General features: G+C 46.7%; 1 protein-coding gene across 2 annotated transcripts in view; it reads right to left on the bottom strand.

The window, feature by feature from the left end:
- Positions 1-101: 101 nt before the first annotated feature.
- crebbpb (CREB binding lysine acetyltransferase b) overlaps positions 102-13,611 on the bottom strand; it is an 81,569-nt gene continuing 68,059 nt past the window's right edge. For both annotated transcript variants that reach the window (XM_080724801.1, XM_080724802.1), the window contains exons 19-31: positions 13,172-13,260; positions 11,070-11,150; positions 10,511-10,567; positions 10,176-10,253; positions 9,918-9,985; positions 9,678-9,828; positions 9,263-9,409; positions 9,013-9,126; positions 7,969-8,134; positions 7,410-7,577; positions 5,898-6,059; positions 4,773-5,054; positions 102-4,045 (exon numbers count right to left, since the gene is read on the bottom strand). In XM_080724801.1, the coding sequence (XP_080580927.1) occupies positions 1,745-4,045; positions 4,773-5,054; positions 5,898-6,059; positions 7,410-7,577; positions 7,969-8,134; positions 9,013-9,126; positions 9,263-9,409; positions 9,678-9,828; positions 9,918-9,985; positions 10,176-10,253; positions 10,511-10,567; positions 11,070-11,150; positions 13,172-13,260 (3,864 nt within the window). In that variant the 3' untranslated portion in view covers positions 102-1,744. The remainder of the gene's footprint in view (positions 4,046-4,772; positions 5,055-5,897; positions 6,060-7,409; positions 7,578-7,968; positions 8,135-9,012; positions 9,127-9,262; positions 9,410-9,677; positions 9,829-9,917; positions 9,986-10,175; positions 10,254-10,510; positions 10,568-11,069; positions 11,151-13,171; positions 13,261-13,611) is intronic.

Below are 13,611 nucleotides of genomic sequence, written 5' to 3'. Positions count from 1 at the left end.
AATCCTTGAAGGTCAAAAACTGTCATTTTCGCACAAGCTTATGTAAATCCGGAAAGAAAATATTGCATTCAAAGAAATGGTAGAGACAACCAGAGACGGGGTCTGTTGCACACAGGTTTATTTAACAATATGGTATATAAGTACGAAATGAGCCATTTTAGCCAGTTTGTACATTGATCTCATTCTTTTTCTTTTCTTTTTTGCTTTTGCATATTTACAGTATTTGTCCATCTGCGTGATTTACATTAGAGAACAGTTCACCATCAATTCAAGTTTAATGCAAGAAGAGAAAGAAATAAGAGGATGCACAGAACTCTCTCTGAACACAGATCAGCAGTCTGACGGGTCGTATCGCACCACAGGCAAAAAGAGGGCTTCAGGTCTTTGTGAGAAGTTCTTTCAATCCAAGGAGAAACAAAGCAACGTCTTTCTTTTTTTTTCTTAACATCTGCAAGACAGAATATTACTGGGTCCAAGCCAGTAAAAATAAACATTCCGGCACCTTTGAGTGAACAAGCTTTAAGGCTAATGTATACGTTGTTGCATGATGAAAATGACAAATTTAACAGAAAGAAAAGGTGTCGTTGTGAGACTTGTCATGCGACCACGTATAAATTACAGCCACGATTTAATCCTTAGTTGTGTGCCAGTGCCGTGCGCCTAAATAGAGCCTCCTGTTGCATGTACAAGGTTAAAATAATACTTTATTTATGTCTTTTGTTGCTGCATGCAGTTGCATTTAATTCAGTTCTGGACCAGGTAAGGATATATATTTATGAAGGGGATTGTCAGGGGGAAACTACTGTGTCAATTGTTTCATCCCTCAGTTTAGTCCTGTCCTGAAATCAACTCGTCGCGACGCCACACTTTGCAAGCTTGTACATCGGCTATTTCTTGTGCGAGAGACTGGCACGCAACTAAAAATCAGGCTTAAGCCCAAGTGCAGGATTTTTTTTCTTTTTTGCACCCCTGCATCATGTCATGTTTGGGTGTGTGCAATAGTTCCTAGTTCTATACAAATACGTGAATCTCCCATAGTCTCTGCAAACAGGAAAGAAAAGTATGTCTTCCCAAAAGGCATGTCCTTTTGAAAAATTGCAGATTAGCACACCGTTTCTCAACATCAGGCCCAGGGTCCACCAGGGGTCCAAATGGACCTTTAGGAGACAGTAACCACGAGTTACAGAGCTGGTAGTCCCCAGACCAGACGGTGAGAAACACTGTATTTATAGAATAAATTAGCCAGGAATGAAGTAAGGGAGCAAGAGGTGAAACCTGGCAAAAACAAAAAGTTCCCCAACAAATTATCTTACAGTCATCAACACAAAAACGCTATTCATTCTGCAAAGGTACAAAATAAAATAAAAATCGTAATAAAATGAAATCGAATTTTTTGTTTTGGGAAGTTTCATTAAAAAAAGTCCATACCAGAGCATAACAAATTAGAAGGAAAAAATTAAACAAAAAAAAAACAAATTAAAACAACACAAAGACCAGGACAAAATTCTTTCTTATCTGGTCTGAACCAAAAAATATATTCTTTGTGTCTTAATTGTCCTCTTTTTAAACAGCAATTATTCAAGTCCCTCCATATGTTGGAAGAAAACGCAGTCCCTTGGTTTAAGGAAACGTTCACAGTCCATAGGCCTCGTGACTCATTTCTTTAGACTTTTTACATCATTAAGTACAAAAAAATGTCTCGGTTGAAAACACAGATGAAGGCCTTTATTCATCTTATGAAATGCTACAATCCTTCAACAAACTTCTCTAGTGTGTCTCCCGTGGTGTCTCCCACCATACTCATGTCATTGCTTAACCCCCCTCGATTTGGTGTGTTAAGCTGTGGGAGCATGGCACTCTGCTCCGGCGCGCCCATGTGTCCCTGCTCCATGGAGCCAGGCATCGGGCCTCCGAGGCCGGGGTGAGGCGAGCTGGAGTGGAGGGCACCATGCTGGGGAGAAGGCTGGGGCTGTATCCGCGGCGAGGGGCTGGAATGCGGGGGTTGCTGGGAAGGTGGACAGGGAGATTGCACCGGGGCCGGGGACCGCACTTGGTTCCCCAGGGCGTTGGCCATGGCCTGGCCAGGTAAGTGCGGCCCGCCCTGGGGCTGGCCTTGCAGCATGTGTGACTGAGGGCTCATGGAGTTGGCCTGCGTCGGAGAGCCCATGTGCTGCTTCAACATCTGCTGCTGCTGCTGCTGTTGGAGCAAGCGCTGCTGGAGGATGTTCTGGGCCCCGTCCATGCCCATGCCAGGCTGACCCATCTGGGCCATGGGAGGGAGCTGGCCCATGGGCCCCCCACCTCCCTGCATAGCCATCTGCTGTTGCATACGAAGCTGCGAGTAGCTAGCCGGCCCCGGCTGCTGCTGGGGGAACTGACCGTGGCCCTGGGGCATGCCCGCCTGCTGCTGCTGATTCAGCTGGATCTGCTGCATGCGGAGCAGCTGCCTGCGGTACAGCTGGGGGTTGCCGTTGTGAGCAGCGTTCATCATCTGTCCCTGCGGGCCCATAGGGGGCATGCCCTGGGGCACCGCTTGCTGAGGAGGCTGCTGTTGAGGCGGCATCCCCGGCCTCTGTACCTGACCCGACTGCATGGCTGCCATGGCCTGCATGCCCGCCGGGGCACCCAGCATGGCCTGAGGGTTCTGCTGCTGCTGTGCCTGCGGCTGGCTGGCCTGGTACTTGGCTGTCCTCTGTTTGATGAAGGCAGCCATGAGGTGCGGGTTGGACTTGAGAATGTTGAGGACCTGCTGCTGTTGCTGGGGGGAGCTGGGGGACTTGAGCGTGCGCAGCAGGTCCTGTAGCGCGTTGGGGGCGATGTTGCCGGGCATCCCCCGGGGCATGCCCTGCTGCTGGGGCGTCATGCCCGGCTGCGAGGTCCCCTGGGGGTTCATGACGCCAGGCATCTGGAGGCCCTGCTGCTGTGGCATCATGGGCCTCTGTATGAGCGGGCCCTGTTGGGCCATGGGAGTTCCCTGAGCCGGCTGAGGGGCCATAGGGCCCTGCTGGGGAGGCACCTGCTGCTGGGGTCCCGGGGGGTTCTGCATGGGTGTCTGCATGCCGGGACCCCACTGGCCCTGCTGCATGGCCTGCATCACTTGGGGGCCCCGTGGCCCCTGCATCATTTGCATCTGGCCCGCCATGGGTCCCACCATCCGGGGGTGGTTCATGGGCACCCCGTTCATGGGGTAGTTCTGCTGCCCGATGGCCTTGGCTACCATCTCGATCTGTCTGGCCACCTTCAGGGCTGCCAGCGGGGGCTGTGGTGGTGGTGGTTGCTGCTGCTGCTGCAGCGGTGGAGGAGGCGTCTGCTGAGGCTGCTGCTGCTGGGGGGGCATGCTGGGGAGCGGCGACTGCTGTTGATGGATAGGGGAAGACTGAGGCCCCGGCTTGCCGTGTGGGACCGGCGTGGGGGGCTGGCTGCCGCGACCGTTGTTGGGGAAGCCTTGGGCCATGGTGGCCGGATTGGCGGGCTGCTGCTGTTGGGTCTGGTTCGGCATAGGCTGGGGGGTTTGGGGGGACGTGGAGGGCTGCTGCCCAGAGGTGGGGGTGCCGGGAGCGGTTGAGGTAGGTGGAGACGGCAGGGGCATCCCCCGTCCTGCCATGGTGGCCATTCTGCGCCGCATCATCTGGGCCTGCTGGAGGCGGTGCTGCAGCTGCTGCTGGCGCAGCTTGTGCTTGATGTTCAGACAGAAGGGCACGGGACACTTGTTCTCCTGACAGTGCTTGGCGTGGTAGCAGCACAGGGCGATGAGCTGCTTGCACACAGGGCAGCCTCCGTTGGTCTTGCGCTTGCAGCCCTTGGTGTGCTGCACCACCCTCTTCATCTTCTGGCAGGACGGCAGGGAGCAGTTGGCGTTGCGGCACTGGCAGGCGTGGACCAGGGACTGGATGCAGCGCTGGATGCTGAGGCGCCGGCTCTCCTGGGGGCTCTTGGACGACTCAGAGTTCTGGCTGTTGCTGTCGTCGTCCAGGCCCAAGCCCCACTTCACCATCTGGTGTTCGTGTCCCTTAGCGGTGTAGCAGTTGATGCATAGGTCAAAGTCCTGGAGAGGGGAATGGGAGGACAACAAAAGGTTAAAGGCCACATTTAATATCGTGCAAAATTATTTTCCCAGGGAATTAACTAAAATTATGACTACAGTTTAAATGGAAAACAATTTGTTAACGGAAACTAAAATAAGCAATGAAGAAGAAAACTGAAGTGAATGTGGTGACATGAGTTTAACGTAATTCAGGCTATTAAGGCAGGTTAAAGATTTGCTTGTGTTTTACAAAGCTCTGCTGTGGGTTGATCAGTGCTAACGGTTCATGGTGCACAAGATTGAAATGACTTTGCTCAATACGGGACAAACTTGGTGTCAGGTTGTGTGTCTAGGTGAGACATGACCTTTGACACAATCTAAATGTCTTGATAGAAGATCAGGGAGACAATATTATATTGTATCAACATACTCTACCACAGTGGTTCCCAAATTTTAGCTCCAGTCCCAAAAGAGACATTTCTTAGAAGTTTCCCCGTGACCCAAAACTGGTGAAAATAGCAGATTTACAAGCGTCGGAGGCTTGTAGATCGGCTACTTTCACTACTTCTTATTTCAAGTTTTTAAAAGTAAGAAAATAAATTGGAATATTTACTCTCGAGACCAACTGTATGGGAAACAGAAAAAAAGGCACATAGTGCCGCTTTTACTGAAATCAAAGAACCAAATTGAAAACCCAAAACCGATGCATATCTCTAAAGCGGAACAGCTCTGGTCCGCGTGCCCCCACCTCGCAGACGGTGCAGTGCCAGCGCGTCTCCACGTGGTGCTTGCACTCGTTGCAGGTGTAGACAAAGCGGTCCTGGCCCTGGTTGTGCAGCTCCACCAGCATGCACATGGTGCTCCACTTGCAGCGTCGCAGGGAGCTGAACTCCCAGTGCTTGTCCCGGGCCAGCGTCAGGAAGGCGTCGCGGCCGTCCATCAGGTCGCAGGCCAGGAGCGGGTCGGGGTCCAGGATGGGCGGCAGGGTGTTGATGGAGGGCCCGGCGTGCAGGTGGATCACGAAGAACACCTGGAGAGAGAGAGAGACATGGAGACATGCGTCACATCACGGAGCACAGTGGTGGGTGTGTTTGTTGTAGCGATGGGACGATAATCGTTATTATCGTGATAAAACACGCTCTGGATATATTAACGTGGAGATTTAACTTTTATTGTGTCCTCCATCATGCACTGGGATCAATTCAACTTTTATTTGCCAAGCTGCATATCCAGTACCACTTAAACCCTCTATAATTGGTAAAAGGGACCTGTAAATAACGTACTTGATACAGGGTGGGTCGACGGGCCACAGTGGACGTCACAAACGTTAACATGCGGCCCTGCGAGGCGCAGCAAACTTGGGAACAACAATGGTCAGCCATCAGAACAGCCACACCAGGCTGTAATTGGCTATATGCACAGATTGGAGAGAGGTTGGGTCTCTTCTCACTTCCTTCAAAGTTGTTACAAATACTAATGAAGACTCTGGGAGTGTACAAATGGAACCAAATGGATCCTTACACACACAACATGCACCATATCAGCACCCGACTGTGACCAGAATGGAACAGAGCCTTCGTTAGTATCATTGGTAACACATGTGAAGGAAGTGAGAAGATACCCAACTTCTCTCCAATTTGGCTGCTGTGCATACAGTCTATAGCCTATTGCTAAAGGTGTAGAGTGATGTTTCAAGAGTTCCAAAACAATCAAATCCACCTATGAATCGGATGAATCGTTTCTCCAGAACCTGCAAGGCGTTCCGAATGGCGGGCACGCCGGGCAGTGGCCAGTCTGGCCACGCCCCGGATGGACACTGCATTAGTATGTTTAGGGCCTGCTTTTTTTTTTTTAAGCATTCAAAATCTCCCACCTCTTTATGCTTCTCCATGCTGGCGTAGAGCTTCTGGGACAGGTCATTGGCTACATTCGGCATCCCAGGCTTCTTCTTATTGGCTCGGCTCACACTGCTCTTGTTTTTGTTGGCCTTCTTGTTGTTCTTCTTCTTGGCGTTCTTGCTGTCGGCTGGCACTCCCTGGTAAGAGAACAACAAAATGAGTGGCGGGCGTCGCAGAGGGCCATAGGTTATGCGCAAACGTCGAGATGAGGTTATGCAATTATACAGAGTGGTTATACAAAGTCTGAGTGGCTGCCGAAAGCTTTTATACAATGAGGACTTGAGGATGTGGGGAGGGATCTGGGCTGCTGTTGTTGTTTTTTTTAGCATATTGACTGTCGTTTGTATTTAGTGGTGGAAAGTAACCAAGTAGATTTGTTTAAGTACTGTAATTAACTCATTCTCTGCCATGTGACGAGTGTGTTTTGACAATGGATAGCGCTGTTCACTAGCCTATGGGTTACCAATTATTTTGTGACCAATAGGGATGGGACGATACACGATATTATCGTTTATCGTGATAAAAAACACTCTCGATAATAGTATCGTGGAGATTTAATTTATCGTGATATCGTCCTTCATCATGCACTGGGATCAATTCACCTTTCATTTGCCAAGCTGCATATCCAGTACCATTTAAACTCCATTTAAACTCTCCATAATTGGTAAAAGGTATACAAAAGGTATAAAAGGTAATATACGTACTTGTACAGTCTTTTTTTCACTCTCTATCAAATGTTCCGCCCCAGGATAATGGATTTTGATTATCACGATAATATCGTAAATCGCAATTTCTTGTCACAATAATCGTGATATGAAATGTTCATATCGTCCCATCCCTAGTGACCAGACATGTCGATGACGTAAAAAAAAAAAGTTTTTCCCTTCCAATGCTTTTACATCTACTCCACTAAATCTCAATCTCAAAGGCTATTATTGTACTTACTCCACTACAATTATTTGAAACTGTGTAGATTTAGAATATTATTATTTCAAAACATACATTAACCACTTCAGCCCTATATATATTTTGGCCATTTGAAAACAGACGATCTGCAAGCTCACAATGCATTATGAGCTTGTAGATTTGCTATTTTCAAAAGATGTTTATGCATTTGAAAACATGACAGTACAATTGTATGCCAATTCTTTTGTACTTTTTAGTAAACATCAATCAATTCCGGACTTTTACTTAATGCGACAGTGTTTCTACATTGCAGCATTGATACTTTCACTTAAAGTAAAACATGTGAGCGCTTTGTCCACCCCTGATGTTCAGATGCCCACTTCACCTTCCTCCAACTCGTGGTTCTAAAAAGTGGATTCCAGGGACTCTGTAGGTTCCTTTAGGGGGGTCTAAATTCATCCTTACTAAGTCTGTAACTCTGACAGTGTACAAATGGACCCGTTAGGTTCCATTTGAATGCTGTGCAGAGTTAAGGGGAGACCTTCAAATATAACAGTTTGAGAACCACTGCTCCATGTTACCTCTGGGGCGTCACAGGAGGCAGTGTTCTCCTCCTTCTTCCTCTCCTCCTCCTCCTGCTCCAGCTCCTTGATGCTCTCCTCCAGCACGTTGGGCCAGAAGTCTCCTTCGAAGTAGGGCAGCTCCGAGGCACTGGTCAGCCTGTCCTCTGTGGCCTGCTTGAAGATGTCCTGCACACACACACACACACACACACACACACACACACACACACACACACACACACACACACACACACACACACACACACACACACACACACACACACACACACACACACACACACACACACACACACACACACACACACACACACACACACACACACAAATATCTTGTGTCAGGTTAAAACAACTAAAAACCTTTATTTTTCCTTCTGCACTGTAATTCTATCTGTGATTCTTTACCACCTAATGTCATTTTATAATTGTGTTTCCTTTGCTTGATGTTCTGTGTAAGGTAAAAAACGCTACTGTCAATCACAGTGGGTGTCCCTAGAAAAGCGGTGGTATCCAAAAGCACGCGACCTCGACACATGACATCCTGGTAAACCAGCCTGACCTTGAAATCCTGTAGGATCCTCTCGGCATACGCCTTGTCCAGCATCTTTCTGTACCACTCCTGCAGCCTCTTGGGTTTGGGGATCTTCTGGTCGATTGGATGGCAGTGGAAGATGTAGTCATCTCCTTCACTGGGAGGGCAGGCCCAGATGTGACCCAGCACATACCTGTAGGGGAAAGGAGAAAGGACATGTGTCACTTTGGCACTAGCCACTCAGAAAGCACCATCATCTACTTTCAACCTGGCGTCCCTATTTTCACTAAAGCCAAGGTGAACATTGTCAAAACTTTGAGATCCACATGGGAATGTCATTGGACGTCATGTGAACATCAGACTTCATGTGGCCAGCCTGTGGTCTATGACAGAGGTTTTCAAACTTTTTTTGACTCAGAGCACCCCTGAGTTAAACTGCTATTTTTTAGAATCTTACATCATATTGGAGAAATATCCGTTTCCATCAGAACTGACTGAAAATAATGTTATACTTGATGTTTAACCACTTGAACCCCAGCATGCCTATTCTGGGGGGAAGTTTCACCAAAAATAGCCGATCTACAAGCTCACAACGCGTCACGTTATGATGCGTTGTGAGCTTGTAGATCTGCTATTTTTGGTGAAGAGAGTTGTCGTAGATAGAAAAATAACTAAAAAGAATCAAGTACAGTGCAAATCAGTTTTTTTTACTAACATAGTGAAGTGATATTGATGTAGTGATATTGATGAATTCCAAATATTATCAAATTATCTCGCGACACCCCTGGACTGGCATCACGGCACCCCAGGGTGCCCCGTCACCCACTTTGAAAACCCCTGGTCTATGACATCGTCTATGACAACCAATTTTGGATACGGTTTTAGCCCGATCCGAGCACCAATGACTTCTAAAGTTATTACTATATTATTAAGTATAAAATGTGGAACATTGAAGTTATGGAGGTACTTCTGTATCTTTGTTAATTTAGCGCCAACAAATGTTCTGAGTATAAAATAGGGCTTCAGTGGTTATAAGCTACCAGAGATGTGTCATGTTGATCTTCCACTTACCCCAGTTTCTTCACGTACTCCAGGTACCCTATTAGGATCTCATGGTAGACTGCAGTCCGTAGCAGGCGGGGTCTGAAGAAGTGAATACTGTCGAGGTACGATATGTAAACCCGTCTGCAAGAAACGCCGGGATGAGAACCGGTTACAATGTGGCAGCGCATCCAAAAACCTACAATCAATCCCAAGGACCATCCCGCCTGGCTGGGTGTGCCAGTATCATAATGGTTTGCTGGGTTGTTGTTTGTTTTACCTGGTGTTGGGGAAGGGGCACTCGGAGCCGTACTCCTGCACATGCATGCCGAAGAAGCACACGTCCGTCCCGTCGATTTCCTCAAACGCAAAAAGTGCTTTGGTTCTGTAGGGGAAGGTCTCCACCATTTCACCTGAGTCCACAAACCTGTGCAAAAACAGAACAGGAGAGAGTTGGATACTGGTTGAGTATTTGTTTAAAACATTTAATAGTTTTAGTTTTTTCAGTTTGGTTTTTGAAGTTTAGTTTTACGAGTGCATAATATACATTTAGTTTATATTTAGATTTAGTCTTAGCTTTATTTTGTATAGTGTATCGTGAGGTAAGCCTTGATTTTGAGAAGCTGAAAAGCCACAATAATTATTCCATCATCATATGCAGTTATGATGATTATGATGGCATTGGAAACACTTACCGGGCTTTCATGCCAGGCTTGATCTCCACATTTTTGTCGGAGCTGGCCACCACCCGCACAAACACCTCGCCTGCTTCCGGGTGGTTCTGTCTCTTCAAGTACTTGTTCACTCTGTCCTCAATATACGTGCCCAGCCTGGTGGTCTGCAGCCCTGATGAACACAGACATGTTAAGGTATTACCTCGGGCCGCCCATGTTATTAAGAGGATCACTGGTTTTACATTATGTAAATAGACTTACTTTTGGCTGAAAACTTGTTATCTTTTCTTGTTTTGCCAGACTTCTTGAGACAGTTGTCACAAACAAATCTGGAAGAGAAGGGAAATGGTCAAAGAGCTTGCTCAAGGTGGTTGATAACGACTCCCACTGAGATCATTCATATAACAACTTCATTCAAGATTCATCTTACAAACAGGTCCATAGCAAGTGAAATAGACAATACAGATTGATTATTCTTTGGCTCCAGAATGGTAGAGAACCACAGAGAAGTGCACTCACCCTGAAGGCCAGATGACGTCATAGTGCAGTACACAGATCTGATGCATCTTACGTCCACAGTCTTTACATTCAACATACCTACGAAGGACACAAACATTCTGTGTTACTTACATCTCGTCATCAGTGAGGATTTACCATAATAATCATCATTGTACTGATGAGAGCCACTCGTTGCTCTAGACCAGTGGTTCTCAAAGTGCGGTCAAGGGACTCGAGGGTTCTAAATTGACCGTTACAAGTTTGGAACCAACTGGACCCGCTCGGGTAGATTTGCAGATTGTTGGAGTCCTTGAAATTATAAAAGTTTGAGAACCGCTGCACTGGATTGTACTTACGGTTCAGGGTCCAACATGTCATTCTTCTTCTTCTCAAACTGCTCTTTTGATATCATGCTGGGTGGGAAAGAGGGAGACCAGGGAATCATTTATTAACCAGCATTTGTGACCGAAGAGTTGCTTCCTTTATATCTATACTTAGTTGACTGGTTTCCCAAGGGCCCTATCCAGAAACTTTCCAATATCCCATTGTGCATTGCGCAGAATGTGCAGGCAGCTTCCGGCGCCGCAGCCGAGAGTGATCTACAAGCTCACAACGGTTGCATCTGCGACGCGACGTGAGCTTGTATGTCTGCTGTTAACCGGAAGTGTCCCGCAAATAATGCTACAGTAAATTCTCGCGGAAACAGGTGGATACTGGACCCCATTCTGTTTTTGCACAACACTAAATAGCTTTGCCAAAAATAGCCGATCTACAAGTGCACAACGCTCCATGAGCTTGTAGATCGGCCAATCTCACTGAATGCAGCGATGCTAGGGTTCATGTGGTTAAAGAATAAACGAAACTTCGCCATAGCGGCAAGACGATCGATCACAAAGCGGTGAGAACATAACTTACGTCTGCGGCTGCGCCGGGTCGTCCCCCAGTGTCACACTGTTGCCCTGGATCTCGTTGAAGCACTTCTCACAGAAGTGATACCTGTCGGCAATAAGGCCATATTTGGGTGAACTGCGGCCAGCACAGTACACACAGTAGCAGCACAGGCAAACCAGAATGCAGAGTGAACCGAGGACGGAGCATGGGTGACAGGGCAGGAGAAACACACACACAGGGCAGAGGCACAGGTTAGTCACAAACAATGGAAATGGTCTCATTCAAACTGCCACATGAAACATGCTACAATGTCGTGTTAGTGGAAAAAGCGAATGAACGTCAATGATAAATACGTTTGAAGTATGGGGATGGACTGCATGGCAAGATATGCATCACTACTAGGGATGGGACGATACGCAATATTATCATGATTAAAAAATACTCATGATAATCGTATCGCAGAGATTTCATTTATTGTGATATCGTCCTCCGTCATGCACTGGGATCAATTCACCTTTTATTTGCCGAGCTGCATATCCGGTACCACTTAAACCCTCTATAATTGATAGAAGGTACTTATAATATACGTACTCTACATAGTCTTTTTTTCACTCTAGCAAATGTCTTTGCCAAAAAATAGCCGATCTACAAGCTCACAACGCGTCACGTTGTGACGCGTAGTGAGCTTGTAGACCTGCTATTTTTGGCAAACGTTCCGCCCCAGGATAATGGATTTTAATTATCGTGATAATATAGTAAATTGCGATTTCTTTTGTCACAATAACCGCCATATGAAATGTTCATATCCTCCCATCCCTAGTAATCACTGCTTCCACTGGTCATTCAATTCATGCATGATGACATGCATGATGAGGTGGTGAACGAATGATACGAACATGCCAGGAGTGGAGAGATTAAGTGCAGAGTGTGTAATGGTGTCAAAGTCAAGTTTCAAAAGCTGCATATATGGTTTCAGACACCTTGACTTGACTACAGGGTTCCCACAATTTTTACCAGAATATTTAACCCAATTTCCAGGACTATATAACAATAATTCAGCTCAATAACAGGTCGCTTACTCCTATGCGCAATGCCCAAAGACAGGTAGTGTATGCCAGTGGTTCTCAACCTTTTCAGGCCGTGACCCCCGAAATAATCATGTTTTAACTGGGGAATTTTGTTTAACACGGTTCTATTGTGAAAATAGCAGATATACATGCTCACAACGCATGTAGATCGGCTATTTTCACAATTTCTGCCTCTAATATTTGACAATTTGGCCCATGTTTAATTTGTCATTTCAGAGGTATTAACAAAATCAATAACCAAAGACAATGCACAGATATTTTTTCCAGGACCTTCCAGGACCCTTGATAAATTCCAAAACTTTTCCAGTACTGGAAAAATATTTTTCTAATTTCAAAATATTTCCAGGAATTTCATGACCGTGGGAACCCTGACTTTATCACACAACAGACGAGAAGCAGTTCAGATGAGCCTTCTCTACATTGTTTTAGAAATTTGGTTCCGGGTTATTTTGTCTTTGATGAAGTGACCCACACTGGCTCCCCCCCCCAAAAAATACTGCTACATTTTCAGCTTGCCAAGAACTTTCTTTGCCCTTTTAGTTACCCATTAAATCCTCATCCTCAAGCGCGGAGACTTTCTGCCAGAAGTGCTACATTATACCCCGATAAGCCTCGCAGAGTTTGCTGGCGAGGTGTAAAATAAGTGGCGGTACCATTTCTGAACAGCAGGGGGAGCATTGGAGCTGCCTTTAGGAGGACACATGACTCCTTGCAAGCGCAGATCGGTGCATTTTCTGCTCAAGACAAAATATCTACCTCCCTGGTGTTTGTCTGTGTCACACCTCTAAACGAATAATAGAGTGAACGAAAAAAATACAAATAAAAAATGGTTTTACATATAGCTATAACAGTATGTTAGGTAGCATTCTAAGCCACATTTCATGTTGTACAGTATGTGAGTTGATGTCAGTGAGGGCAACATCATCTCCATCTCTGTCTGTGTCTCGACCACTCAGCCCGGTCAGTGTAGGGATTCCTAAGCCCCATTTATTTATTTATTTTAGTCGTACGATAATGCCCAAAAAATCGGGGTCTTACCTGTTCTGGTAGCTGTAGTAGGTGCCATCCCTGGAGATGGTACACAGCTGTTTGCCATAGCAACACAGCGTCTGGGGGGAGAACTCAAACTGTGGACGCAACCAGAGTAAAAAGTTAATGTCCACTCCTACTTCTTCTTACAGCTCAAAAACGTCATTGTGCCCGCCTGTTAGGTGCCGTCAGGGGTTGTCGCACCACATTCTGGGCGCTGGGTACAAGGATTCACTGCGGGCCGTGAGCTTGTAGATCTGCTGTTTTTCAATAGCAGATAATTAAGGCCCCTCCACCTTGGGCCCTAGTAACTCAGTCCCACTTTTCCCCCTGTCTAACGCCCGTGATTGTGCCTGCCTATTGGGTGCTGTGTCACTGAGGGCGTCTGTTTGAGCAGAGGAGTACCGTGGGTATCATGTCCATAGCGCTTGCATGCAGCGTTTCTAACA

This window comes from Nannobrachium achirus, assembly GCF_963921795.1.
Source record: "Nannobrachium achirus genome assembly, chromosome: 4".
Lineage (NCBI taxonomy): Eukaryota > Metazoa > Chordata > Actinopteri > Myctophiformes > Myctophidae > Nannobrachium > Nannobrachium achirus.
Note: the sequence above shows the minus strand (reverse complement) of the source record. Positions and strands in the feature narration are given on the sequence as shown.